Raw genomic sequence first — 26,661 nt, 5'->3', positions numbered from 1 at the left:
GCCTGGAACATGCTCGACTTTTCCTCTGGCCTTTCTCTGGGCCCCGCTGCGACGCCCTGGTTCTGCGCCCTCCGCCCGACGACGACCTGACAGCAGGAGGGACCCCGCGCCCGGGTTCACCCGGGCTCGGCCCCGCGGCTCTCGCGAGAACTCCCGCCGCTCGGCCCCGCGGCTCGGGGGCGCCCCTGACGTGCGCCGCCTCCCTGGCCTCCCGGAGCGGCCCGGAAGCAGCCTCCGCGCCGGACCGCCTGTGCCCCGCGGTGCGCCGCCGGGGCCGCCGGCGAGGGCGGGGAGCGCGGTGTTCCGGCCCGCACCTGGCTGAGCTGCGGCCCGCAGAGGCGGCGCTGGTGGCCGCGCGGGGGTCTGAGCCGCAGGAGCGCCGCCCCTCGCCTCTTCTGGTCCTGGGCTTCGGGGAGTGCCCGCGTGGGCGAAGGGCCCGGGGCCCTGTGTCCTCCGCGGCGGCGGGAGGCCTGCGGGCCGGCCCGAGCCTCGCGGCCCCGGAGCTGAGGCGCAGGGTGAGGGGGCCGGGAAGGCAGGTTCCGGCCCGTTGCGGCCGCGCGCCCAGACCCCCGCCTCCCGACGCCCGTCAGCCCCCGTCATGCGCCCGCGGCGGTTCTCCGCGGCGGAGACCTTGGTTGGGCAGCAGCTTCTCCGTCGGGAGCCGGGCAGGTCCCTGTGTCCGGGGCACTCCTCGCGCCCAGGATACCCCGTGGGTGCCGCGGCGCTGGCCTCGGGGGGCACACGCTGTAACGGAAGCCAGTCCTCGGTGTGGTAGAGGCGTAAACACCGGAGCCAGCAGCCGAGGTCGCGGGAGGGCTGTGACGGAGAAGGGGCTAGGGACGGCCTCCCGGGACTGACCGTTTGCCCCGAAACCTGGTGGCTGAGAGGCCCCGCGGGTCCCTGAGGAGAAATTCTCGGTCAAGGGGCCCGCACCCAACGGCCTTGGCTGGTTTGAGCAGCAGGGAGAAGGGGGCCTGACTGCGGCAAGGGGCACGGGGGGCAGCAGGCGTTTTTCTAAATCCGAGGAACGAACGGCCCTGCTGGGCCGCCAGCGCCAGTTAGATGTGGTTCCCTAGAGGCCCTCGTGGGTTACACTCCCCTCCCCTTCATTATATTCCCTGCTCCATTCTTTTCGACCCAGCACTGTTTCATCTGCCTGAAGACATTTCCTGATCCCAAAAGTAGAACTAAAAGCAGTTCTTTCCCCTTCTAACCAGGCGGCCCCTCCCTGAGGACATGTACTCTCCAGGTAGGTGGACACAAGCACCAGCTGTGGTGACCTCCCCCTCCTAGCAGCGGACAGTGGTGTGTGTCGAGTGGGAATTCATATCTTCCTCTGAGATGCTCTGGTTGTCTTGTCGGGGTAAGAACGGCAGATGTCTTGGCACTGGTCCAGGCAGGTCCTGCCCGTAGACAGCCCTGTGGGGTCTGGCTGATGGTGACAGGTTCTGCTCTCCTGTGTATTTGTAGTCTGTGCTGTCTGGACACAGATGACCTACCAAGCCTCTCAAGTCACTCTCCATATCTCATTTTACTCACCTGCCAAACATTACCTCAGCATCATAACCAGGCTTTGCATTAACATGCCTATGGCGACATCGCTTTACTAAGTGGCAGCTATTCAGGAGGCTCAAGCCCCACAGAAAACAGTACCCCGGAGACCTCCACCCAAGCACAGCAGCTCCAGTATCTATCGAGGGAGGTGCGTGCAGGCCAGGGCCTGTGCCCCTCTGCGAACACATGGCCTTAAGAGATTGTATTTAATTGGGTTTTAAATAACTTGTCCCCAACCATAAAGGCAACACACGTTTGGTGAAATCAGAAAGATGGAAAGAAGAAAAATAAGAACTACACAGAAAGAAACTGGGGTCTTTGTGCTGGGCTGCGTGCTTGTCTGTGATTGGCAGCCTGAAGGCAGGTGCAAGGGGAAGGTGGGCTGGAGCAGGCCCCCGCCCCAACTCTGGGAGGGCAGCATTTATGAACCAGCCAAGTCTGGATGCACAGGCTCCAATGACCAAGTGGTGGGGAGTGTGGGTGGGCTTTCTTTTCTTTTTGTGCTCATGTGTTTTCCAAATACTGACTTGTGATCAGAAAAAAAGGGTATATTGGATTTTTGATGATTACTAGGATTGATCAAAATCAGACCTTGTTTGCCCAGGCTCCAGCCACCTAGTGGGAGAGCTACTTAGCCGCACTATTGTAACCCTCACAGTGCCTGGCATGGGGAAATTTGGAAGTCATAGGTGGACCAAGAGTTTCCAGATAAGCCAGGAAGGGTGGTGGCAGCTGAGGCCAGGACTTGGGGTGGGGTCTGCATGCCCTCCCAAGCAGCTTCAGAGCTCCAGCCAGGTGGGAGGTGACCTGCCTTCAGGCCTCTCAGCAGAAACTGCTCGCAGGGTGGAAAGGGCCCCACAGCCTGCTGGTGAGGGAGGTCATCTTAGTGACTCCTCCTCAGCCTCACCCCAACCCAGGAACCCAAAGAATGCTGGCAGGCTTCTGCAGCATCTTAGAAAATGTGTGCCAGAAAGGAGGCCACCAGCCCCGAGCCAAGCTGAGGGCTTGAATATGACTGTGTGTTTTTAATTAATGTGGCTCAGGTTTTGAGGAACACTTATGCAAGCCTGACAGATACTCAGTTCTCAGCTAAAGCTTGTTGCATGAAGGAATGACCAAAAATCACAAACCTGGACAAAGAAAGTCTGAAGAGGGGGCTCAGCTGTGGCTAAAGGAGATCAAAACTACATTAGCTTGGGCAAAGCATGTCTCCATTATGTAACAGCCTCACAAGGAGCCCCTTTGGGAGAAGCCCCTCAGACTCCTGGGGAACAAAGCATCCTGGATTCCCCGGTCATGACCCAGAGTGTGGGGCTTAGATTACAGAAGATGGGAGGCTGCAAACCACACAGATGTGGGCTCAGTTCCCCTCCGGGCCGCAGATAACTCTCCACTCAGTATCTTTGAGATGTTTTTTAGGAACATAGATACTCCTCCCTCCCATGGGTCTCCTCCTGACCACAAGCACGTAGGCCCCAGGCTGGATGGAGCCTGAGGACTAGGACCCCTGTGACAGTCTTGTCACCTCACTGCTGCTCATCAGGGGTGGGCACGGGCTGATAACTCACCTGGCAGTTCTTCCCATAATGTTGCCTCTAAAACTCTGCTTGTGAGCCAACTGGGGAGTTCTGGACCTCAGGCATTAGCCACCCCTTCTTGCCTGGTGCCTGCCACATCCCGATGTCAGTGCTTGACCTTGCTGTGTGGCAGGCAAGCAGACCCAGGTTGGTTTGGTTCAGTGACATTGCTGCCTGGTTCTGAGATGGGCAGTGTGGAAAGGGGGGGGCGGGGAGTTTTGGCTGAGTCCTGCAACACTGATTGAACATACCTGAAATCTACCTGATGTGCTTTCTCTTTCATTGTGAACTCACTAACCATCTTGTGTGCACTGGTCAGATACCTGAAGCTAGGCAGGCTGCCCTAATGGGACACCAGCAATCCTGAGGGTGTCCCAGATTACAGTCACAGATGGTCCATCTCAGAGCAAATACAAAGAAACCAGCCAGTCTTTCCAGAATCTGATCACCTCTCTATGTGCTGCCCATAGCTGCTGTGAATGGACGGATGGGCCAAGTTCTGCTGGAAGATCTGGCTGCATGAAATGCTGCAGTACAGCAGGCACCCACAAATCCTGCCTCCCTGCACTACTAGTAGGTATCTGAGTCTCCATGGTGCAGCACCTGCCAACACCCAACCCCAAGCTTGGACTCTCACCCCAGTTGTGTGACACTGGGCTTGGTGACCAGAAAAGCCAGCTTCTGGGAAGGGAAAGAGCACATGGCAGCTCATGATGTGACCCCAGGATGGCTCCAGGCTCAGCCCAGGTCTGGGTCTGCGGCTAGCAGGTGAGAGGGCCAGAGAGGGCCTTGGGAGTCAGGCTGGGAAAGTCCCCAGCAAGGGCCAGGAGAAGAGGACATGTATATAGCCAGAGCTCAGAAGTCTAGCACAGCAGCCCTGGGCCTGAGAAGCAGCTGACTTGGGGCAGCCAAGCAGGATGTCCTGTGACGGGGCTCTCAGGGGCATTGCAGACTGCCTTCTGGGGTCACAGCTCTGAGAAGCAGGGGCTGCAGAGGAGGGGGCTGCAGCCCCATGACAATGGGACAGCACCAGCCCAGGAAGACACCTTGCAGAGGCCCCAGGCCCAGATACTGCCACATTGACCATCTGAAGTGAATGAAGGTCACAGGCTCCTGGAATTCAAGGTTCCTACTTCCCTGGGAACAGTCCAGTCACTAAGGAGGCCTAGCTGGAAGGTCCAAGAAAGTGAGAGGGCAGGGTGAGGGTGAGGAGAGAGAAGGCTGACATGCCAATTCATGAAGATAAGCTAAAATATGCTTTTCTGGTCTGAGGGGCAAGGAGCACACTAAGAGCAGCTTCAGGAGCCCCAGCCAGGTGGGAGGTGACCTGCCTTCAGGCTTGTCAGCAGAAGCTGCTCACTGGGGAGAAATGGCCCCACAGCCTGCTGGTGAGAGAGGTCACCATGAGGGCAGCTTAGTGAGTGACTTTGTTCAGCAGCTCCCCAGAACAGAAACAGGTGGAGACCCCAATCAACCCTCACCCTGGAGGCCTGGAGCAGACCACCCAGACCCAAGCCAGGTGGAGATGGTCTCAGGGGAGGGGCAGGCTGTTACTAAGGAAGGCTGGTTCCCTGGGGGGCTCAGCCTGAGTGTGCAGCTCTGGCAGCCTTCGGGAGAATGGTGGGATCAGGTGGCCACCTGGGCTGAGGAATAAAGGCCCAGGTGAACAGGGAGGTCAGAAGGTGGGGCTGGGTACCTAGCCTGGCTCCTTTCCCCACTGTCCCTGCCCCACTCCCCAGTCACTACTGACCACTATTCCCTGGTGCATATAGGTTCTAGGGTATGTGCAGTGTCCACAGTATCTGGGCAAAGGGACACGGCCACAGATGTAGCCACAGCCAGGCCTTCTTAGCACCAGACCCTGCACAGCCCAAGCTGGAGCTGGAAAGGAAGCCAGGCCAGCCCAGAATGATCAGGAAGAGGAGGGAATATGGCCACAGGGAACTGGACGTGCAGTGAGGGAGGGTGTTGTACACTCAGGGCCCCCCAGGGACACATTGTTATCAATGAGATAAGCAAATTGGGGGAAGGAGTTAGTCACTACCCAAGGGTAGGCCGGACTCCATGCCAGGTGGGAATGTAGCTGGTGGGGCTCCCCTGAGACTCATGCATGGCTCCACTGGTGCTGGGCATCCCACAGCTGGGACCTGGGCCACAGTGAGGATCCATAGGAAGCCTGGTCCCTGAGGGGCATGAGAGGCAGTGTTAGGAGAGTGGAGAGCATTGTGCATTTTCCTTCATTCTTGGCCCCCCTGGCAACAAAGAATTGAAGGGCAGAGACAGTAGTAAAGCAGAGCAAAAGTTTTAAAGTTACTTAGAAGTGCAGGTGACCTCAGAGGAGTGCACTGAAGTGTTGAGAAAGAGTTTTATTAAAGTTACGCTTTTAGAAAGTGCGGATGACCTCAGAGAGGAGTGCACTGAGAGGTTTAGGGTCTGGGGTTTTATAGGCGGTTGAGGACTTTCAGGAGAGTGATAAAGGGCCAGGTGCAGACCTGCCAAATTGTCCTAGAATATTCATTTTTGTTAAGACATTAAGTTTTTGGTTTTTTTTTTTACTTAATACAAGAAATAGACTGCTTTGATTCCTTTCCAGGATATCAGCTTCTGTCTGTAAAGCGTATCAATCAAGACTGTCTGCCCTGGCCCCCAACGTGGGCTGAGCCACTGTCCATTTGATTAAACTGCTATCTTAGTTTTTTAAATAGAATTCTTCCTGAATAAACTGGGCCTTTTAGCAGGAGCTAAAGTAAATCTTACCAACGGTATGTTCTAATCGACACAGTGAAAACAGGCTATGCTGAGATACTTTTCTTTATCGGGGGAGTATTCAAACTTCTAGGCCAAGTTGCCCCTGGTCTTCTGAGCTTTCTATTTTTAACTGGTTAATTCTGAGTCCCTTCTAGTGGGCTTTATTGGCCTTATTCTCTTTCCACCCCACTCATATCTATTTTCCTGCCTAACAGCAGGGCAACCCCCCCTTAGTACTGGGGGCTGTCCCTGAAACATGCAGCTGGCATGATAGGTAGTGGCAGCATTGGAACAAGAAACTGGGCAACAGCACACGTTCCTACCCTCACTCCCTGCCTAAAAGACCCTTTCAAGCACTGCTGCCATCACAGAGCTAGCTCACCGCTGTCGTTCCCAGACAGTCCTGGCAGCACGAAAACTCCCTCCTGTCCATGCATCTTGGAGAGCAATCCACATGACAGTTCTTGTCCCCAGAGGCACTAACAGGCATCTCCATGGCATTAATTCCATGAGGGCGCAGCGCATGCCCTCACTTCCTGCAGTTAGTTTCCTATTAATACTCCGCACTGGTAGCCATTCTCCTCCAGAGTTTACCTGCACTTGATATATACATAGGTCTGCAGCAGAGGCTTGGAAACTTTTAGTCTCAGGCAGCACACTTCCCCTAAATGTTAGGTTCTGCTACAAACCACTGAACTGGAAGAAACCAAAATTGTTGAGGCTTTCCCCATCACGGAGAAGCCCTACCTCCATTTACTCGTCTCTTCGTCCCTGAGCGGGACCCCGAGAGAATGTGGGAATGGCAGAGCCTAGTTCGCAGATGCGGAGGCGCAGGATGGGGCGCCGAGGCCCGTGGCCCTGGGAGGGAAAGACTGGTCCCTCTGCGCCCCGGGCAGGGCAAATCAGTCTTTCCCTAGGACCTACGCTAGGAGCAGGGTTGGAAAGCTATGTCCACTTTCTTCCTTTGGTTTGTGCCGTATTTCCTCATGGCTGTGCCGGGGACCCGGAGTTCTGTGCCCCGCGGTCCCCGCCTCCTGCCTGGTGCCGAGAAGAGCGCCAAGAACTGGAGCCACAGGGAGTTGAAGAACCCAGAGACGCCGAGGGCGTCCTCTCCGAGATTGCAGGGAGCCGGGCCACCGAAGGGAGGGGCTTCCGAACCCGGGCAGGTCCGCCACCACTCGTCTCGGGCTCCTAAGGAAGTGGGGCAAGCCCGCTCCCCACTTGCCCTTCTGTACTGGGGATCCAAAAGTCAATGCAAGCAGTTTCATTCCTCCTGGCCAGAGCCAGGTGGGGGCCCACGCGACCGATACACAGCGCAGTATGTGTATCTGGAAGAAACCCCGGGCAGGTAGCCCTGGGGTCCGTGGCTTCCCACCGCATCGAGTCTCTCAGCGCCCTGGGCCGTCCCGCTTCCCCGAACCCCGCGCCACAGCCAGGGTAGGCGCCCGGCTCACGGCCCTTTCCAGGCCTCTCTGCCCCCGCCCCTGCGGTACCCTCCACCAGGACCACTTGCCCCGCCCACCGGGAAACACCGGCTCTCTCCACAGGCGGTTGGACCCTTCCCCGCCCCGGGGCAGGGCCTGGGTGCCCAGAGGGTGCATTCTGCGGCAGAAAAGCCCAGGCCTTGTGATGCGAAGTGCTCGCAGTCAGCAAGGGTCTGTACCGGCCCCCGGATACTCACTTGAGCCCCGCCTCCGCCCGGACCTCCAGTCCTTCTGTGTTTTGGCCCGCCCTACCCTAGGCCCCGCCCTTCCCCTGGCCCCGCCCCTGGCCATGCGATTCTTTCGCACTATGGCCCCGCCCCTTCGGCGCCCCGGGGAGCGGTCTTGGAAACCACTGAGATGTTGACCTCCGAGCTGCCCAGAGCGACCAGAAGTCTGCAGGCTAGAAGGGGCGCAGGTTCGAGGCTCGTTTCCGGCGTCGCCGCGCGTACCGAGCCTCGGGCGGGCCTCCGGAAGGGTGAGATGGTTCGGCGGGCGCGGACTCCAGTCAGGGTGTCCCTGCGTTCTCCTCGCCCTCGGGCTGAGGACCGGCGGATCTGCTAGCGCATCACACCTCCGGCACTGCGAGCCGCGCGCTCCCTAGCTTCTTGGCGTCGCAGCACGGATGCCGCGGCGCTTTGGAGAGGCTGTGGGCTCCTGTACGGGGCGGTGGTCGAGACGCGGCCGGGGACTGCGGAGGTGGGAGGCGTTTGGCGGAGCCCCGCAGGCCCGGCTTTGTGGCAGCCTGGCTGCCAGCGGGCTCCAGTCGCGGCCTTCCTGCCACGTCTAGGCCTGCTCGGGGGGTTCCAGTTTCTCCTTTCTGTGTAACTGTCCCCTTCCAGGGCCCTTTTTCCCTCACTTATTGCCTGGAAGATCTGGATTTAATGACACTGACAAAAAGGGCTGAGCCTTAGGTGGGGCAAGCTGTTTGTCTGAATTCTGGCTGCCGCCCATTACCTGCCCTCTGTACTGGGGACCCAAAAGTCAATGCTGGAAGTTTAATTTCTCCTGGCCTGAGCCAGGAGGGGGCCCACGTGACCGAAGTCCCGGAGTCCCTGCTGCTTCAGGCAGCCTCGCTCTGCAGACGGCCTGGGGCCTCCACCCACAAGACGCTTTCAGCCAAAAGCCCCCGTAGGAAGCCCTCTTCTCATTCATACCTCCCTGGTGGATGCCTTGGGAAGGGACCAAATTTATATAGGGAGGGCCGAGGTTCTTGTTTTCTCTACAGCCTATCGTTCTGGCTTTTGTGTACTCCAGCCTCTAGTCACACTTTACTTACTTACCCTTGCTGTCCATGATCCATCCCAACTGGCTTATAAAGCCCCATTCCTGCATGCCTGAGGCCCTTCACACATGCTGCTTCTGCTGCCTGGAGTACCCTCTCCATCTCTGTCACCTTCATCTAGTTCGCTTCTGGGGAAAGTGACCTGTCAAAGAGTCCCCTGTACTTCGGCATTATCAAGTTTGTAATTTTGCATTTATTTATGTGGTTAATTTGACTTTTTCCTCCTGTAGACTTTGCTTCATGAAGGCAAAGTCCTTGCGTAGTGTTCACAGCTGCATCTCCATTGGTTAGTTAAACACCTGGCACACGAGGTAAACACCCCTTACATGTTTGTGGAGTGATTCATACACATCACACACTCCGAAAGATGACTGGAGCTTCAGGGGGCCAGATTTTCAAGTGTTGTGACCACTTTGGCCCTGCCAGAGAACATCTGGGGTTGTAGATAAAGGATGAGAGAACACAGTAACCTTGATTAGCCTGGCAGACCTGCTGCACCCTGACCTCTGACCCTTTCATAACTGCCAACAGGTCTCTGGGCCAGGACACATGGAAGCCCACCCACCCAGCCTCATGGTAGGAGTATGCCTGCCTCCATTCCTTCACTCTACCTCTGAGGGCCCTTACCTTCTCTGGGAACCCACTCTACCGACTGGGCCTTGACCTATACCCTCCCTCGGCCCTTTGCTATGGCCCTTTCCAGGTTTAGGCATTCCCATCCTCAACGTAGTGACTAAACTCCTGCCCGGACTGGGGTCTGCCTGAGGCTCTTGGGGGAGGGTTGTAGATCACCATGGTGTGGGTTCCCCCCTCCTTGCTGCCTCCCCACCCCGATTTTAGAGCCAAAGGGGCCTGGTGATTGTCTTGCCCAACACTGTGGTCATGTGCCTGAGACATGCCGTGATGCAGTGCCAGAATGGGGCTGGCACCCAGGAGCCCCTGGGGTGCTGGTGTGTGTCTTTGCAGGAGTCTGTGACATTTGGTGATGTGGCCGTGCACTTCTCACGGGAGGAATGGCAGTGCTTGGACCCTGGCCAGAGGGCCCTCTACAAGGAGGTGATGCTGGAGAACCACAGCAGTGTGGCAGGACTAGGTGAGATGGCACTTTGGGACCCATCCCCCTGCACCATCGGTCAGCACCTTCCTAGCCAGGCATCCGTCGGAGGCTGGGGGTCTGGAGGCTGTGTGTTCAGGCCCTCCAATCTAAATAGGGGCCTGTGGCCTGTGAATCTGTGTGTCAGGAGCTACCCTGGGAGAGGTCTTGATGTGCCAGGCAGGTTCCAATCTTTCTACTTGTCACATAATTCAGTCCTCACAGGGCAGGTGGACTTCTGGAAGCTAATAAAGCCTCCTTTTTGCCTGAGCTAATAATTAAGTTGTAAGAAATAGAATCCAAACTAGACATAGCTCAGATAATAAAAGGAAAATTACTGGCTTGTGGGATCCAAGGAGATGGTTGAACAGCCAAAGCCAGGGAGGCAGTGATGCCCTGGGGGCCACTTACCTCTCCTGCCTGCTGTCAGTCTTCCTTTCCCATCCTGTGTTGCTGGTTTGTGTTCTCATAAGGTGTACCATTACGTGGATCGTACCAAACCATCTCCAGCGCCACAGAACATGAGCAAGCTGGACCAGCGAGAGAGCATCTGAGCTGGGGGAGCCAAGAGCGGGGGTTAGGCAGGGGTGAGGTGGTCAACCAGGTGCTTCTCTGTATCCCGGCCCAGACCTGTGCCCCTCTGTCCTCGTCAGCCCTGCTAGGCCCAGCTTTCTCGTGGGTTGCCAGGCAAATGGGCACATGGTGAGGGCCTGTCTTGGTTTGAGCTTGCATTTCTTTAATAACTGCTGACCCTGAGCATCTTTTCACTCATTAAGGTGAAGAGCCAGGTTTCTTCACTGAAGGGTCTGCTCAGAGCCTTGGCTTGTTTTCTGTGGGGGTTGCTGGGCTTTATTGATTTGGAGGTAGTGTTTTTTCTCGTATTAGATATCACTGAATCTGATGCCATACATAGTGAAACACATCCATGTTTTATGTACCATTAAGAGGTAGAGTGTTGCTCTGATTATACTGCAACACAAATTTTCTTGGTTAAGTTTTTCATTTTATACATTTTAAGTGTCCTTCAGATGCACCCGTATGTTTATCGCAGCACTATTTACAGTAGCCAAGAAATGGAAGCAACCTAAGTGTCCATCAGTAGATGAATGGATAAGGAAGAGGTGGTACATATACACAATGGAATATTATTCAGCCATAAGAAGAAAACAAATCCTACCATTTGCAACAACATGGATGGAACTAGAAGGTATTATGCTCAGTGAAATAAGCCAAGCGGAGAAAGACAAATACCAAATGATTTCACTTATCTGTGTAGTATAAGAGCAAAAGAAAAACTGAAGGAATATTTTAAGAGTCCTTTTAGACCCATTTAGACATGTCTTATCATGTGTCCTGAAATAAAAATGTGAAGACACAGAGCACATTGGCCAGGGCGTTCCTCTTGTCCCTTTGCGTCCTCCAGCAATTCAGTGTTAGAGGGATTTTGTGGAGGACATAAAGGTAATGCCTTCCCCACAAATTGTTATTGAACCAATGGGCCAAAGAATGACTCGGACAAGTCCAGCTTGGAGAGTCAATGAGTTTTATTAAGGGGTTACTTAGGGAGCTGTGGGTGACATTCGGGCAGCTGTGGGCAGTTGCTCAATCGAACTCACCAACTCCCCACCCCAGGCTACCTTTTATCAGGGAAGGGGCTACTTCAAGAGCACAGATCTTTGTGTGTAGAAAAGCAGGCAAGCATGGAGTTCTTATCTCAGTGTTTCTCTTCAGCACAAAGCAGTTTTGCATTCTCTGTCTCTTGCCCTAACACCACAAAGATAAAGGTCTTTCCCTGCTCATGACTACAGCCCAGGAATGTGACCCAGTAACTTACTTTAAACTGGCTTTAACCAAGATGGTTTCACTTTGGCCATGTTTCAGAGCGTCACTTATGCTGCATTTGGTGTCTGTGTCCATGGTTTCTTCTGATGGCGTCTTTGGGGCCATCGAGAGTGTGGGTGATGCAGCCTAAGTGTTGCCAGGGTTTTCTTCCATCTGGTGAAGCTGACACTCAGCCTTTCTTGCTCAGGGTGGGGCAGTCATTCCTTCTGTGTGGATCTTGGTGACAAGCCAAGTGGCTTCATTGCCAGGCCTGTCCTTAGGCCTGGTATGCACATACTGATCTAACAGTGGCTGAATTCAGTCACTGCTCCACATAATTCTCCAACCTCAGAGGTGCGCCCACCCGCTTTTTGTCCGCAGCTTCCTGCTGTACAGGACTTGTCACTTCAGAGCCAAGTCACAGGGTCACCTTATTGAAGAAAGTGCAAAGAGGGTGAGACAGCTGTGTTGCACAACCATGCTGGTGACTGAGTTGAAACAACAGCAGTGTGAGTGGTCGTGGCCCGGTGCCTGGGCCCAGGCAGGACGGTGGGTCACAGCCACCACCGCACTGAGGACAGCGGTTGCAAGATGGACCCAAGTGTAGAGATACAAAAATGATTTTAAGTCTGCTTTAGAATACATCAAATATGATAACACTGCATCAGTTTTGTGCATTATAAATGTTTTCCCGTTCTCTCATGTTTGTTAACCTTGTGAGGTCAGATTTTAATGGAGCCCATCAGTTTTTGCCTTATGGGTTGTGTGTCTGAAGTTTTAAAAAGTTCTTTTTTACTCCAAGGTCATCGAGACGGCCTGCCTCCTTTGGATTTTATAGTTTATTTTCCTCTTTTATATCTGGGCTCTCACATTTGTGTGTGGAATTAAGAAAGAATCCTGTTTTATTTCTGTCCACGCAGCCATTTCCCCAGCATCACCTGCAAATGATCCATCCTTTTCTGTTGGTTTGTGGAGCTGCCTTTTTCCTCTGTGATGGTATTTCCAAGCTCTGGTCTCTTCCTTCAGCTTTCATGGGCCAACTCAACCCCCTTTTTATTTTTTAAATTTCATTTACCTTTTCATAGGTAATAGGGTAATTCTTTCACATAAACTTGCAATAAGTTTGAGTTCCTTACAAGTCACACTGGACCTTTTATTGGGAGTGTTTTGAATTTGTGGATAGTATGAAGAGAACTAGCATCTTTTGGATACTGACTGCCCCTATCCAAGAACATGAAATATGTCTCCATTTATTCCACTGCCTTCTGTGTACTTGGAATTAGGTCTTCTACATGCTTTAGTGTTGGTTGTTTTGTGAGTGTATTTTATTTTATTTTTTTGGTATCATTAATCTACAATTCTATAAGGAACATTATGTTTACTAGACTCCCCTCTTCACCAAGTCCCCCCCACATACCCCATTATCACTGTCCAGAGTGTATCTTTTTTATGTTACTGTATTTTTAGCTGATTACTGCTGCACAGAAATGTTGGCTTTTGGAGGGTTAATCTTGTATGTGACAACTTCCTGAACTCCCTGCTTATTCCCTGTTACATTTTTATAGGAGGGGCTCGCAAATGAGAGTTTGGTATTTTCTCTCCTGGACCCTGTGTGTCCTGACCTTTCACAGTGTCTAGAATACCAGTGTTGTTAGGACTGTTGTGGGGATGCCTGTTTGGTTCCTGATTTTAAAGGGAGCACCTGGAGTTATGAACCAAAAGAAGTTTGCTAGGAATTTTGTTTCTCATGGTGAATAAATATTGAATTTCAAATTTTCTGCACCAGTTTTGATACTCAAGATTTTTTTTTCTTGAGTCTGTTAGTTTAGTAAATTACATTGACATGTTTTCTTATATTTCTGGAGTAAACCCTACCTAAATTGTAATAATTTTACATATGAATTTTGATGCCCTTTTAGACTCAGCTAGCCAAAATTGTATTTTGGATTTATACATCCCTGTTCATAAGCAAAGTGGATTTATATGTTTCTTTTTTGTGAATTACCCATACATAGTTTTGGCATTTTTGGCAAATGGCATTTGGCATACAAGTTTCATAAAATGAGCTGGGCAGCTTTTGTGATCTTCTTTGGCTTCTGGATTTGCTATCTTTTAAAATTTACATCAATAAAATTAATTGAAACTTCAGGTTTTGGGGAGAACTTACTGTAAAATCATCTGGGCCTTGGGTGCTTGGGGAAAGAAGATCTTGCACTAGCATTTATATCTCTTGCTTAGTGGTCTGTTAAGTTTGTGTGTTTCTGCTAATTTTGTCATTTCTAGTTTTCTACAAATTGACATAATTTTTAGATTTTCCATTTTTTAGGAAATTTATGTATTCATAATACTTATCCTTTTTGTTTTTAGTCTCTTGATACGTTCCCTTTTTTTATTTTTTAGCGGTATTTTTTCACTATGTTGACCTTCCCCAGTTCCACCACAGGACCTGCATCCGCCTTTTCAAAGAACCTGATCTTGGTCTTGGTGATCTCTGTGTAGGGGAGGGGTCCAAGGGGTGGAGGGTCCTTGTTAGTTTGTTTTCCCTTTTTTTCTCTATTTAGTTGAATCCTGCCCTGCCTTTATCTATTTCTTCCTGTTTGTTTATTTGTGTTTGTTGTTTTGTTCTGTTTTGTTGCTGTGTTGTTTTGTTCCCGACTGCTTGAATTTAATATTCACATCATTTGTGTTTTACCATTTTCATTTCTGATAAACATGTTTGAAAATGTAAAATTTTATCTGCAAGTTCTGCTTCAACTGTATCCTACAAATTTTGACTTGTGGTAAATACAGCTGCTACTTAGTCATTCATTAGTTTCCAAGTAGCTCACAGCTTGACCCACTTTTGTGATTACTTTCATGTCCACTTGGTTTTGGTGGGTGGCTCCCTTCATGGCTGGCTGAGGATGTTTCTCTGAATGTTCCATGTGTGTTTGGAGAGAACATGTGTTTCCTGTTGAGCATGGGGTCCTGCCCATACCTGAGGTTTTCTGCCTCCAGGATCTCTCAGCCTGCCCTTCTCAACCCCACAGCCAGAAACCTGAAGGGAGCTCCAACCAGAGGGCCTGGGTGGCCCTTGGGTGGGTTGGGAGCTCTGCTTCTCCAGAGCAAGGGGCTGGTGTCCCCACAAGGTGGGTGCCAAGTGGGCATCTGCAGGTCTCCACCACTGCCCAATCTGCCAAAGCTCCAGACTTTGTGCAAGGATATGAAGCTGGGGGCAACCAGGTGAGGACTGGACATTAGCGCCTTCAAATTTAAGAGCCGTTTCATATGTTGGTTTATTTTTGCTGTTTCTGCCTTGTTACCTACCCACCTCCACCTCTTAGAAGGACCGAGGGACTACCCACCTCTGCTGAGGGGAGCACTGGCAGTGCCTGGCCTCCCTCTCCCTGGGGTAGAGCCAGCCTGTTCTTTGAGGACTGTTTAGTGACAGGATCCCCTGGAGATCATGGCCCTGCTGTAGACAGGGATGGGCTGGAAGTCCAGGCATCATTTGCTGCTCACCCTCAAGAGCTGGAAAGATCTAGAAAGAGAGGGCCGCTTTGCCCAAACCCTCCCCACCGATGCATCAAGCCTCAGAGGCTCTGCCTGTGCCCAAGGAAACCAGTGGGCACTGAGTCCCTGTGCTGTGCCGCCAGCCACACTGAGATGGTCTTCTTTTCTGCCGTCCCCACAGCAGGATTCCTGGTCTTCAAGCCTGAGCTGATCTCCCGGTTGGAGCAGGGGCAAGAGCCTTGGGTCCTTGACCTTCAGGGAGCAGAGGGGAGAGAGGTGCCAAGGACCTCCTGGACAGGTGAGGCTTGAGCCTGTGGCAGAGAAGCCTCTGGGCAGAGGAGTGAGGAGGGGTTCAGAGAAGCCATGCCCAGCAAGGACTGCAGCTGGGAGGCTGGAGGTGGGCCCCAGTGACTTAACTGGGCTGCCTGGGGACACCATGGGCCATGGAGTAGCCCATTGATGGAAGCATGTACCAGTCATGGGGCTGCCTTGAGAGAGACTGAACCACAGAAAGCAAGGACACAAAACCTGTGTAATAGGAAAAAAAAACTGTTTTTGTGCCAGATCTGTTCAGTTTCTAGTTTCACTCATGTTCTTATCAAGTAAAGGTGCAAACTTACCGATCCAAGGGAAGCACTGTTTGGATCTGAGCAGCCTTTCAGGTGAACATCAGCTGTCTCTCAGACAGTCCCTCCTCGCTGCTGGCAGCTCTCTGTAATTTCTTGGGGCGCTGGGTGACCCCAGCCTCTCACATCAGGCTCCACAGCTATGTTAATTTACTGGGGCTGCTGTAACAAAGCTCCACACACTGAAGGCTTAAGGTAGCAGAGATTTATCCTCTCAGCTCTGGAGGCCAGGTGTCTGAAAAACCTTATGAGAGGATCCTTCCTGCCTCTTCCAGCTTCTGGTGGCTCCAGGTATTCCTTGGCTATGGCCATGTCCCTCCAGTCCTTCGTCATGTGGCCTCCTGCTGTGTCTTATCTTCTCACAGCAACACCAGTTATACAGCTTAGGGGTCCCTCTACTCCAGTATAACCTCCTCTTAACTAACTCCATCTCAGTGATCCTGCTTACAAATAAGGTCATATTCTGAGGTATTGGGGTTGGAGCTTCACATCTTTTGGGGGGGGGGCACAGTCAGCTTGTGACGGGCCCTGCCACCTCATAGTGTGGGCTCCTGCCACACCCCTGTTGGGGAGATGCCATTGCCGCAGCCTTATCTGAGCTCCCTGGCAGAAATGTTGTCCAGTTTGGTTAGGGAGATTGGTGTACCCACGTCTCGGCCACAGAAACGAATCCCCTCCCTGTTGGCTGCCATGTTCCACGGTCCCTGCCGCAGCAGGGCAGGACCCAGGAGCAAGTAGGAGAACCGGAATCATGACTGTTAAGGCTCTGCCTGGAGGTGCCCTCGTAGAACAGGTTTTGGGTCTCTGAGAGACACTGTCCTGCTCTGCTGCTATATGGGAGGTGTGGGCAGGAGTGTTGGAGGCCTTAGCCCCAGCCCCTGGACACCCCTGGCTCCATAGTTGAACACCCTGCCTTCCTTTCCAATCCTTTCTGGAAGGAGGTATAGCTATAGGCTGGTCCAGTTAAAATCCAGCCCCCCCAATAAATAATTCTAAGCTGCAGGGGAGATTTCAAAGAGGGCACCACAGCAGAAAAGCCAGCCTGAGTTGGCAAAATTAGGTAGTTCAGTGGATCTATATGTACCAGTCTTTATGGTGCCCATTGTTTGGCAGCAACAAAGAAGACGTCCCCACCATGAGACCTGGAGCTGCTCAGAACCCCGAGGGCACAGGGCAGCAGAACAGCTCATAGATGGGAATAATGTGGAACATGTTAGAAAAATGTAAATGCCCACAGATGTTGTTTGTTCCTGGCTGGTACAGCAGATATCCAAGGATGGGCCCAGAGGGGCAGGAGAGGGCAGGGCCTGCAGCTGTGTCATCCCTCCCCCCCCCCTGACTTTTCAACCTAATTCTGCCTCTTGTCAAACTTGCCACCCTCTCAGGCTCACTTTGCTTCCTCATGGGTTTTTCCTCATGTCAGTTCCCTATAGAATGAACCTCTGCCAATGTGTCCCCCATCTGGAAGGGCAGCTCTTAGCATTCTGCTGAGTACACAGTAGTTGAATGAATGCATAAAGTCAAAGGAGTGGATGAAACCAAATTTTGAGAACTGATGAAGGCACTGAATTCTCATAGTGCCATCCCTGTGGGGTGTGACCATGCCCAGACTTTGTCCTTTCTCTGAGCAAGGGGCATATTATTTCCTGTTTGTTTCAGATTCTGCTGTTGGGACTGATGGCGAGCGTGCCTTTGAGCAGGCCTGTGAGGACACAGACACTCTAAAATCAGAATCCTGTGCAGCGATGGTCAAAACCCCTCCACAGGATTTTCCACTGAGTCCTGTTTTGGGATACACCTCTGACTCTGAAGTCTGGTCAGAGAGTAAGCCATGTTCCCTCTTCCAGAAAAACCACTTGAGCACAGGGACTGTGGCTCCCAAAAGGGATGCCCAGAACCATGGTGAGCTGGGGAGCAGCAGCCATCTGGGCTGTCAGCCTGGTAAAAGTCAGGAAGGTACTGCTGGAGGTTCACCCTGGAGGTGCCACATGTGTGGCAAGAATTTCAGATATACTTCAGATGTTGCTATGCATCCTGAAATTAATACACAGGAGAAACTTAGCAGATGCTGTGAGTGCCAAAAAAAGCTATCTGATTGCTTACAGGGGAGACATCAAAGTAACTGGCATGGAGAGAGGCCATACCAATGTGAGGAATGTGGGAAAGTCTTCAGGCTGGGCTCACAGCTGACTCAGCATCAGAGAATCCACACTGGAGAGAAACCATTCAAATGCATTGAATGTGGAAAAGCCTTTCGTCTGAGCTCAAAACTTATTCAGCATCAAAGAATTCATACTGGAGAGAAGCCCTACAGGTGTGAGGAATGTGGAAAAGCCTTTGGTCAGAGTTCTAGCCTCATCCATCATCAGAGGGTCCACACAGGAGAGAGGCCCTACAGCTGTCGGGAGTGTGGGAAGGCCTTCAGCCAGCAGTCTCAGCTGGTCAGACACCAGAGGACTCATACTGGGGAAAGGCCCTACCCATGCCAGGAATGTGGGAAGGCTTTTAGCCAGAGCTCAACACTAGCCCAGCACCAACGGATACACACTGGGGAGAAACCTCAAATCCCCAGAACCCCAGGTAGTCCCAGCCTTGTCATACATCAGGGAATCCATGCTGCAGAGAAGCCATTCAAGTGTGATGAGTGTGGGAAGGCCTTCAGGTGGGTCTCCCGCCTTAGTCAGCATCAACTGACTCACACCGGAGAGAAACCTTATAAATGCAACAAGTGTGCAAAAGCCTTTGGTTGTAGCTCACGGCTTATTCGCCACCAGAGAACTCACACTGGAGAAAAACCATTTAAATGTGATGAGTGTGGGAAAGGCTTTGTCCAGGGCTCACACCTAATTCAGCATCAACGAATTCACACTGGCGAGAAACCCTATGAGTGCAGTGACTGTGGAAAGGCCTTCAGCCAGAGCTCAAGCCTCATTTACCATCAGAGGATCCATAAGGGAGAGAAGCCCTATGGGTGCCTCGAATGTGGTAAGGCCTTCAGTATGAGCACACAGCTCACAATACATCAAAGGGTTCACACTGGGGAGAGGCCCTATAAATGCAGCGAATGTGGAAAAGCCTTCAGTCAAAACTCAACCCTTTTCCAACACCAGATAATTCATGCTGGAGTGAAGCCCTATGGATGTAGTGAGTGTGGGAAAGCATTCAGTAGGAGCTCATATCTTATTGAACACCAGAGAATACACACTCGAGCCCAGTGGTACCACGAATATGGGAACACCCTTGATGGTTCTACCCACGTGAGCCGAAAGAAAGTTAATACTGTGAAGAAACTGCATAAATGTAATGAATGCGAGAAGATATTCAGATGGCGCTCACATCTAATTATACATCAAAGAATTCACACTGGCGAGAAGCCTTATAAATGTAATGATTGTGGTAAAGCTTTTAATCGGAGCTCAAGGCTTACTCAGCATCAGAAAACTCACATGGGATAGACCACTCACCTATATAAACGTGTAAATGTAAACAAACCTAAAGCCTTAATTTACTTTAGATGAGATTATTATAGTGACAAGAACTTAGAATGTTGGGAAAGATTCAGAATTGCTCTCAGGTGTCCAAATTCATAGAAGTGTGTTCATTTGCTGGAATGGTTGACCTTGTCCTGTTTGATAGAGCCTGTGGTGCCAGCATCAGAGTGCGCATGCCAGAGTCCTGAGGTCACAGAGGGAGGATCCCAGGGCCTGTGCATGAGGAAGGGAATGAGGAAAGCCCTCTGAGCCCTGCTGGATGAGTGGGTTAGGGGAGTTCCCTGTGTCTGCCTGTAAGCACAGTCGCAGACTGGCTGCAGTGGGATGGCTGTTGCTAGTGCATCAGTGCGAATCCAGAAGAGGGCTACCTAGAATCCCCTCTGCCTTCACCTGACTCCTGTCCCTTAAATCTCATACCCCATCAAGAGCCCCAGTGCCATCTCTTCGGCAGCTGGTCAGTGTGGTTGACATTTGTTGAGCCCAGATCTGTGTGGGTGCTCGAGAACAGTGCCTGTCCCGGGAGCCTTCTGGCATCACCTTCTCTCCCTGAAATCCCAGCCTGTCTGCTCATCTGAGCTCTGTACAGGTTGGTTGTAAGGACTGAACTGTGAAATTGAGCAGCTGCTTGGCGTCACTCCCCTCCCCTCCTGTGCTGAGACCCAGAGCCAGCATCTTCAGCCAAACTGTAGGCCTGGGCCTCAGCAGGAGTGGCTCATTAGCCCACTGGGCCCACCCAGAGACCAGGACATATGCTGTATCGCTGCCTACCAGGTTTTCTCAATATGCCTCCTGTTGCTGCAGAAACTGCCAGATGTAGGAGGGTCTGCAAGCTGACAGGTGAGCCTGTTGCCTCTTCATGGAGGCTGGCTGGACATGGAGCAGATGCGCCACAGGATTGGCATGTTGGCGAGGGCACATTGGTTCTCACGTCCAGAGTGACACAGGGGCCCTGACAGTGTACACTGGGTGCATCAGTTGAGAGACAGATGGGGGCCCACTGCCTCTAGTGAGTGGTGAACAAGCCTGCTGTACTAGCAGATGGCAGGGTGGGGTCACTGCTCATCCCCTGGGTTTTCTGCCAGCAGCCCAGGTAAAGAGTGGACAGGGCCAGTCAGCACTTAGCACACTGAACGTGTAGGGAAGATGGCCTCTCCCAACAGTCTCTCGGCTTTGAACTGGAGGCTTGGCTGAGACTTGGTTAGCTCAGTTTTTGCGTGAGTTGGACACTCTTATCAGCACTGGCTAATCTGACAGATGGGGGCCACATCTTTCACTTTATCTCACAGAGCATCTAATTGAGGCCTCCAAGCCCAGGATGAGGCCCACCTGTGGTGTGATTCCAACTCTGCCTCGGGACCAGGAGTCTTATTCAGACACAAGTTACTTCCCAGTAACCCACTCAAGACCTGCTGGTCCTTGGAGTCTTTGCCAGTAATCATGGGCAGAATCTGGGCCAGAGAGACCTCCATCCTGATGGAGAGGCCCACTTCTCCCATGTGCAGACAGGTAACTCAGAGGGACATAGGTCACTTCATGATTTATGCAACAGTTGATTTGGTTCACCAGCACACTAGTTAAGCCTGTGGGTGGGTCCCTGTGACACTGTCACCTCAGCCACCATGTGTGGTGCAGCCCAGCAGCAGGCTGTGGGCTTGTATCCAGTGATAGGTGCTGGGACCCTGTGCACAGGGAGGCTCCAGAGTTCTGGCATTGGGAACAGCAATTCAGGACGGTCAAGTCCACAGGAGTTTGTTTCCAACACCTGGATGCGGATCTCAGCCCTACGGGGTCAGCCTGATCGCCAGCCGCAGTGCTGGTTCTTAAGACGAAGATTGTCCCCCAAACTGCACCTGCACCTTTGGATGTTCCTTCCTGGGTGCCAGGACAGCACAAAAACACTGTCTTCCCAGCCCACTCCACTCAACTCGAGTCTGGGTCAGTGCAAGAGGACCAGGAACTTTGTAAACTGCAGGTACGATGAGCATTTTCTCCCTCACTGTGCTGCTTAATCAGGTCGTCACTGCCTTCAGATCTGGACAAGTTTTAGGCTTTATGGGCACCTAGCAGTGAGACCAGTCCAGGTCCTGGACATGCCACCCTCCTGCCATCCTCTGGCACCTGGTCTGCCATGTGCTGTAAGAGCCTCTCCAAAGGTCCCCAGCTCCACCTGCTTCCAGCCCACACACCTTAGGCAGTTTCGTCACTGTCTTCCTTAGAAGGGAATCCTCTCTCAGCTACTTCCTGGGTCATGGATGGGACAGAGGAAAGTGGACTTGCAGATTTTGCTCTGGGCATGCTTCTTTCCCCCAACAGCAACTGCAGGCCAGCTATATGGGGCCAGAGGTTCCAACCTTAAATCTGTTTCATCACCTGGGTTCTTTTTGTGCTGACATGGACGTAGAGCAGGGCTGGCATGCTAGGGCCTGTGGGGCTAAATGCAGTCTGCTGCCTGCCTGTATGCAGCCTGTTAAAAGTAATCAAACATGGGCCACTTGGCTGGGTGGCTTTGAATGCCTTGGTAAGCACACAGCAGATGGAAACCAAAGCCAGTCAATTCCTGTAAATGGGCCCCATTGGAGAAAAGAATTTAAGAACCAGTTACAAACAGCCATGAGGTTTTCCCAAATAAGGCAAGTGCTTAAGCTATTTCCAAACTATTTCCTTGCTTTGTTTTTCTGTCTTTTCTTTGGAAACCTGCCCCCAGTACCTGCGGGCACAGAACTAACCACTCTCAGTTTAGTGCTGCCTGTTTCTAGACTGTTTTTTGCCCAGACTTAAAAAATTTAATGTATCTCAGTTTACTGTTTGACAGGCCTAAGAGCTAAGAAAGATTTTTACATTTTGTATGTGGTTGGGTGAAAAAACAAAAGACTATTTTTGACACTGAAAGACCATATTGAAGTCAGATTTCAGGGTGACGAATAAAGTTGGTCAGAGCACAGCTGGCACATATGTTCACTCCTCGTGCTACAAGAGCCAGGTTTCCACACTTGCTGTTCTCATTCACTTGGGTGAAAGCTTTGTGTCCTCCAGTCTTTGCAGGATTATTTTTCTTCTTAGTGCTTAGTTTGTTTACTTAAATGTCCCCATGGAACAGAGACTTCAGTAGAAACAAACCTAAAGTCCTACACTCCAGTTAAGATCAACTGCAGCAGTTTAGGAGGAGTCCTTTCTTAGCTGTGCCGTGTGAGAAGTGCGATACTGCTGGGCCTGGCTGGCGAGACACTTTGAATGCAAACTACTGCATGGGCTTGAGGCTCCAGGACCCGTGAGGGGCATCTGCATGTGTCATGTGCTGGCACTTTTGTGGAGGGGGGTGAGGAGGGCTGCCTGAGAGCAGTGCTGGTCTGGAATATTCTTTTACTTTCCAGCTGCATTTCCCAATTTGGGCTTCAGTAAATACAACAGTAAACTCACTATAAGAGTTTCCAGAACTCTTGTTTTCAGAGTAGGTTTTAAAATATGCTGGATTTCTCTTTGGGGGGGCCAATTAAATCCATATTTTTTACCTGAAGTTGCTTTTTATTTCAATTATCAGATAAAGCTTTAATTTAGACATTGGATTGGAACTATTTTGAGCTCTCTGGAAGCTTCACAAATAAAGTGGGGGGAGGCAGGGCCCAGGTGGGTTTATACATCCCTGTGTATAAATCCCCAAGGAGTGTGGCTTACAGTCAGAGTAGTTATAGCCACCACCCACCAGTCTCCGGCTCTGCAGCCCTGGAGGTAAGAGTGGCTTTTAAGTGGTTGAAAACAAGTACTTAGTGACACATGAAATTAATGCCAGTGAAACAGTTTGTAAGAACATAGTCACACCATTTCATCTCTGGCTGCTTTTGAGCCTAATGGCTGAGCTAACAGAATTGTTAGGACCTAGAAAGCTAAAATACCCTCTCTGGCCCTTCATGGAAAAGTTTACCAACCCTGAGAGGATGGGGTAAGGAGGGCCACCCCTGCTGGCCTGTAAGTCTGCTCCCACAGCCAGAGGAGTCTTCTCAAGTCAGATTGTGTCTGCCCCCCTGCTCCCATGGCGAGGCTCAAGTCCTGCATGCCCTTTTAATGCTGGCTGCCCTTCATTCCCTTGCTGTGCCAGTTCCAGAAGCCAGCAGTTCCAGGAATAGCCCACTCCCTGTCCTGTGTCTCCCATGAAAGCCACCTGTGCCATGACGTGTTGCTATATACCTGTGTCCCACCTTGATGAGCCTTCACAACCAGGGACGAACCCAGAATTTCCAGTATCAAGAGATGTCAAGGGCTCATCTGAGAGCTGAATGCAGGTCTGGCTACAGGGGCTCTGCCAAGCAGTCAGGGAGGCAGCAGATAACAGTGTTCTGATCCTCTTACTGACTGGATGGTAAAAGATACAGACAGCACCTTCTGGCAGGTATGGGGGCTGGAGACCGAGCAGAGCGTATGCCGACTTACCTGGAACCTGGTGAAGCTGGTGATGGGAGATGGCATGCGGTCAGATTCTGTGCCTCCAGAGGGTCAAGGGTTTTCCCAGCCTGCTGACTCTTCTCTGACTCTCCAGGGCCTGCAAAGTCAACTGGCAGAGTAGACACACCAGCATGCCCGTGGAAACAAACAGCCAGGCAACCCTGGCTGGGGGTAAAAGGACTGGGTGTCTCTGGGCCAGCAGGCAGAGAACGGGTGTGTGAATCCCAGTGCACACCCACTACCTAACGCATGCACCTCCAAGCCTCAGTTAGCCCATCTGTGGATGGAAAAACACCCCCTACCGCAGGGGCTACTGACAGGCTTGAGCTAAGTTCTGAGTGACAGCCCTGTCCTCCTTTGGGGCCCCTGGGAAGGAGTCGTGTACACTCCTTGTGGATGCCAACACCAGGGCGGCCTGCGAGGTGCCTATCCACTGTCACCAGGTGTGTGATGTAGAGCGAGGGGTCCTGGCCACATGGCCCTTACATGGCAGTGGAGCTCAGAACCCTGCTGGGCAAACAGGCCAGGCTCAGAACCAGGTCTCCATTATTCCATCTGCCAAATTCCAGTAGCCCTGCACAATAGCAGCCCCTACATCTCAGCGACTTTCAACCATAAACGTGTCCTCACTTGGGGACCAGCAGGGAGAGCCTCTTGAAGTCTCCCAGGGGTAACACTGCCCCTCCTGCCACCCTCCATGGTCACATGCTCAAAAGTCAGCATATGGAGTTCACTGCAACAGGGAAGCCTCATCCAGGTGGGGAGAAAAGGCTGATGAGAACAGAACATCAGGCCCCATCCACTGACAGCCTCTCCTCTCTGTGCTTTGTCACCAGGGAAGCAAGACACCTCACACTACCCGCGTTAATGAGTTAGCAACGTGCAGTGCTCAGCCTGGTGCCTGGCGGGAGTGCCTGGAACTGCATTTGCTGGTCACACCTGTTACTCGTTTGTGCTCACGGCTGCATTTCCACTGCCTGATCCTTGGGGGGATCTTATACGTGTTCAGAATGTATTTTAGGTCACAGTTTAGCACTATCGGGAGCTTTAAAATCACATTCTGCCACATCTATTTCTACATCTAAGCAGTTTTAATACATCAAGTGATTTCACCATTACCATCACTGAATTTTAACAGAAGAAAAAAAAAACACAACAGCTGCCATGGCATGACTGTGCCCCTCAGAATTCACGTGGTGAGATGCTGATGATCAGTGTGATCGGTTAGGAGGTGGAGACTTCGGGATGAGCTCAGATCATGAGGGGGGAGCCCCATGATGGGGTCGGTGCCCTCACAAAGAGACCCAGAGCTCCCTCACCCCCTCCACCTGTGAGGACACAGCCGGAAGGGCTCTGCAACCCCAAAGAGGTGCTGTGCTGACACCCTGATCTCAGGCTTCCAGCTCCAGAACTTCGAGAAATGAATGTCTCTGTTTAAGTGGCCCACTCTGTGGCATCTTGTTATGCCTCAGTAAGATAGAGCACATCCCCTCGTGGGGTGGCATGTTTTACAGCCATTACATAGGACTGTCCTACTACTAAGAAGAGTTATATGAACACAAAGACAGACACCCAGGGGAAGTTAAGGAGCCCAGCCAAGAGGGTATCTGTGGCTGTTTAGGGGCCAAAGCACTTTAAGTTCCTTTTTTTTTTTAACTTTTGGGTTTTTTCCAATTTTATCATAAGTATATATCCCCTAAACATGGCTAACATCTGAGATAGAAGTACATAGCATAGAAAGCTTCCGTCATTTGAAGCAGACATGGCACAGTTTACCTGTAACATCCTTCTGGGGCCCGGGTGGCAGCTTGGACAGCTTAGTCCAGCTCCTGTAATCAGAGAGGCAGGGCCCTAGGATGCCAACCAGTGCTGAAGGAGATAGAGCAAATTTGTGCCCTTGGCTGAGCCAGGACTGGCCCCCACCTGGGGGGTTCTACCTGGGAGCCTGGTCCAAATACACAGCAGCCTCCACTTCATCCTCAGCCTCCAGGGGCAGCCTCCCCCTTTCCCTGCACTTGACCTGCAGCTAAGTTGCCTCGACCCTGACTCGGAGAGGCCTTAACTGAGGTGGTGGGAGCTGACAGACGGAGCCTGGCATGGAGCAGTGGGGTGGGAAGGGGGGGAGGGGTTCTAACATGGATGTGCGAGTATGTCAGCTGGGCATCCAAGCTCATTTGCTGTTTTCAGAGGAAGTTCCTGCATGCCTCTTGGGCCTGTTTATCCTTAAAGGCTTGTGATCTGGTGTCCTGGCAGAGAGCTCAGCCTGATGGCAAACCACTGCAGACAGCAGGATCCCAAAGCCCCTACCTGGGGTGCAGTCATGCTGGGAGGGTGCAGAGGAGGGGCCCTACACACTGTCACCCGAGGGGCACCTGGGCAAGGATCCTGCTCCCCTCTCCCCTGCACACTCCCACTGTTACAGATGGAATTGTGCCCCCCGCCCCCCAAACTCATGTTGAAGCTCTAACCTCCAGTGTGACTGTGTCTGGAGACAGGCCTTCAGAGAGGTGACTAAGATTAAATGAGGGCATTACAGGTGGGGCCTGATCTGACAGGATGGTGCCCTTCAAATGGAAGAGCTCTCTCCTTCACACAGTGCACTGAAGGTCTGCCAGCCAGGCCTGTCAGCCAGGCCTCACCAGGACCCTACCACAGGCTCCCAGCCTCCAAAACTGAGGAAACACAGTTCTGTTGTTTAAGCCACTTAGTCCGTGGCATTTTGTTACGGTAGCCTCAGCTGCCTGAGACACCACCCTAGAGGCACCTGGGTAAGGCCCCTGCCCCCCTCCCCTGCCACCAACTCCACTGTGGTAACGGCCTCCCCACCAGGCTCCCAACCCCAACCCTTGTGCCCCACACTCTGCTCTCAAGACAGCACCCAGTGTTACTATTTTAAGACAACTGTTGGACCACAGCTATTTCACTCAAGATTGAGCCAAAGCTCTTACAGACACTACCGGTTGCAGCCATGCACTGCCCACTCTGCCCAAAGTCCCCACCTTTCAGGTCGCTGCGCTCCCTTGCTTCCTTCAAGTCTTTGCCATGTCCTCAAGGAG

At 52.1% G+C, this 26,661-nt stretch overlaps 1 protein-coding gene across 4 annotated transcripts; it reads left to right on the top strand.

Moving 5' to 3' along the window:
* The first annotated feature begins 916 nt into the window (after window positions 1-916).
* Window positions 917-25,190, top strand: ZNF7 (zinc finger protein 7). 4 transcript variants are annotated; one of them, XM_073230359.1, is made up of 6 exons: window positions 981-3,704; window positions 9,177-9,221; window positions 9,579-9,738; window positions 10,757-10,945; window positions 15,233-15,349; window positions 17,337-19,181. In XM_073230359.1, the coding sequence occupies exons 1-6, from the start codon at window positions 3,651-3,653 to the stop codon at window positions 19,130-19,132; spliced, it is 2,361 nt and encodes a 786-aa protein (XP_073086460.1). In that variant the 5' UTR covers window positions 981-3,650; the 3' UTR covers window positions 19,133-19,181. The 4 variants fall into 4 exon arrangements, with proteins under 4 accessions (XP_073086462.1, XP_073086460.1, XP_073086463.1 ...); XM_073230361.1 differs by lacking the exons at window positions 10,757-10,945; window positions 17,337-19,181 and adding an exon at window positions 24,442-25,190 and having other exon boundaries at window positions 917-3,704; XM_073230362.1 differs by lacking the exon at window positions 10,757-10,945 and having other exon boundaries at window positions 3,355-3,704; window positions 15,236-15,349.
* The last annotated feature ends 1,471 nt before the right edge of the window (window positions 25,191-26,661 follow it).

The sequence above is a fragment of the Manis javanica genome, chromosome 2 (assembly GCF_040802235.1).
Source record: "Manis javanica isolate MJ-LG chromosome 2, MJ_LKY, whole genome shotgun sequence".
NCBI lineage: Eukaryota > Metazoa > Chordata > Mammalia > Pholidota > Manidae > Manis > Manis javanica.
The sequence above is the reverse complement of the archived record's forward strand: the minus strand, read 5'-3'. Positions and strand labels throughout refer to the sequence as shown.

What these genes read in the sequence shown, in the direction of transcription:
- ZNF7 (XM_073230359.1), top strand. Translation starts at nt 3,651, where the DNA reads ATGAAATGCTGCAGTACAGCAGGCACCCACAAATCCTGCCTCCCTGCA. An exon ending in CAGCAGTGTGGCAGGACTAG is followed by an intron (nt 9,739 to 10,756) that starts GTGAGATGGCAC and finishes ATACATTTTAAG; the next exon opens with TGTCCTTCAGATGCACCCGT. An exon ending in AACATGGATGGAACTAGAAG is followed by an intron (nt 10,946 to 15,232) that starts GTATTATGCTCA and finishes CCGTCCCCACAG; the next exon opens with CAGGATTCCTGGTCTTCAAG.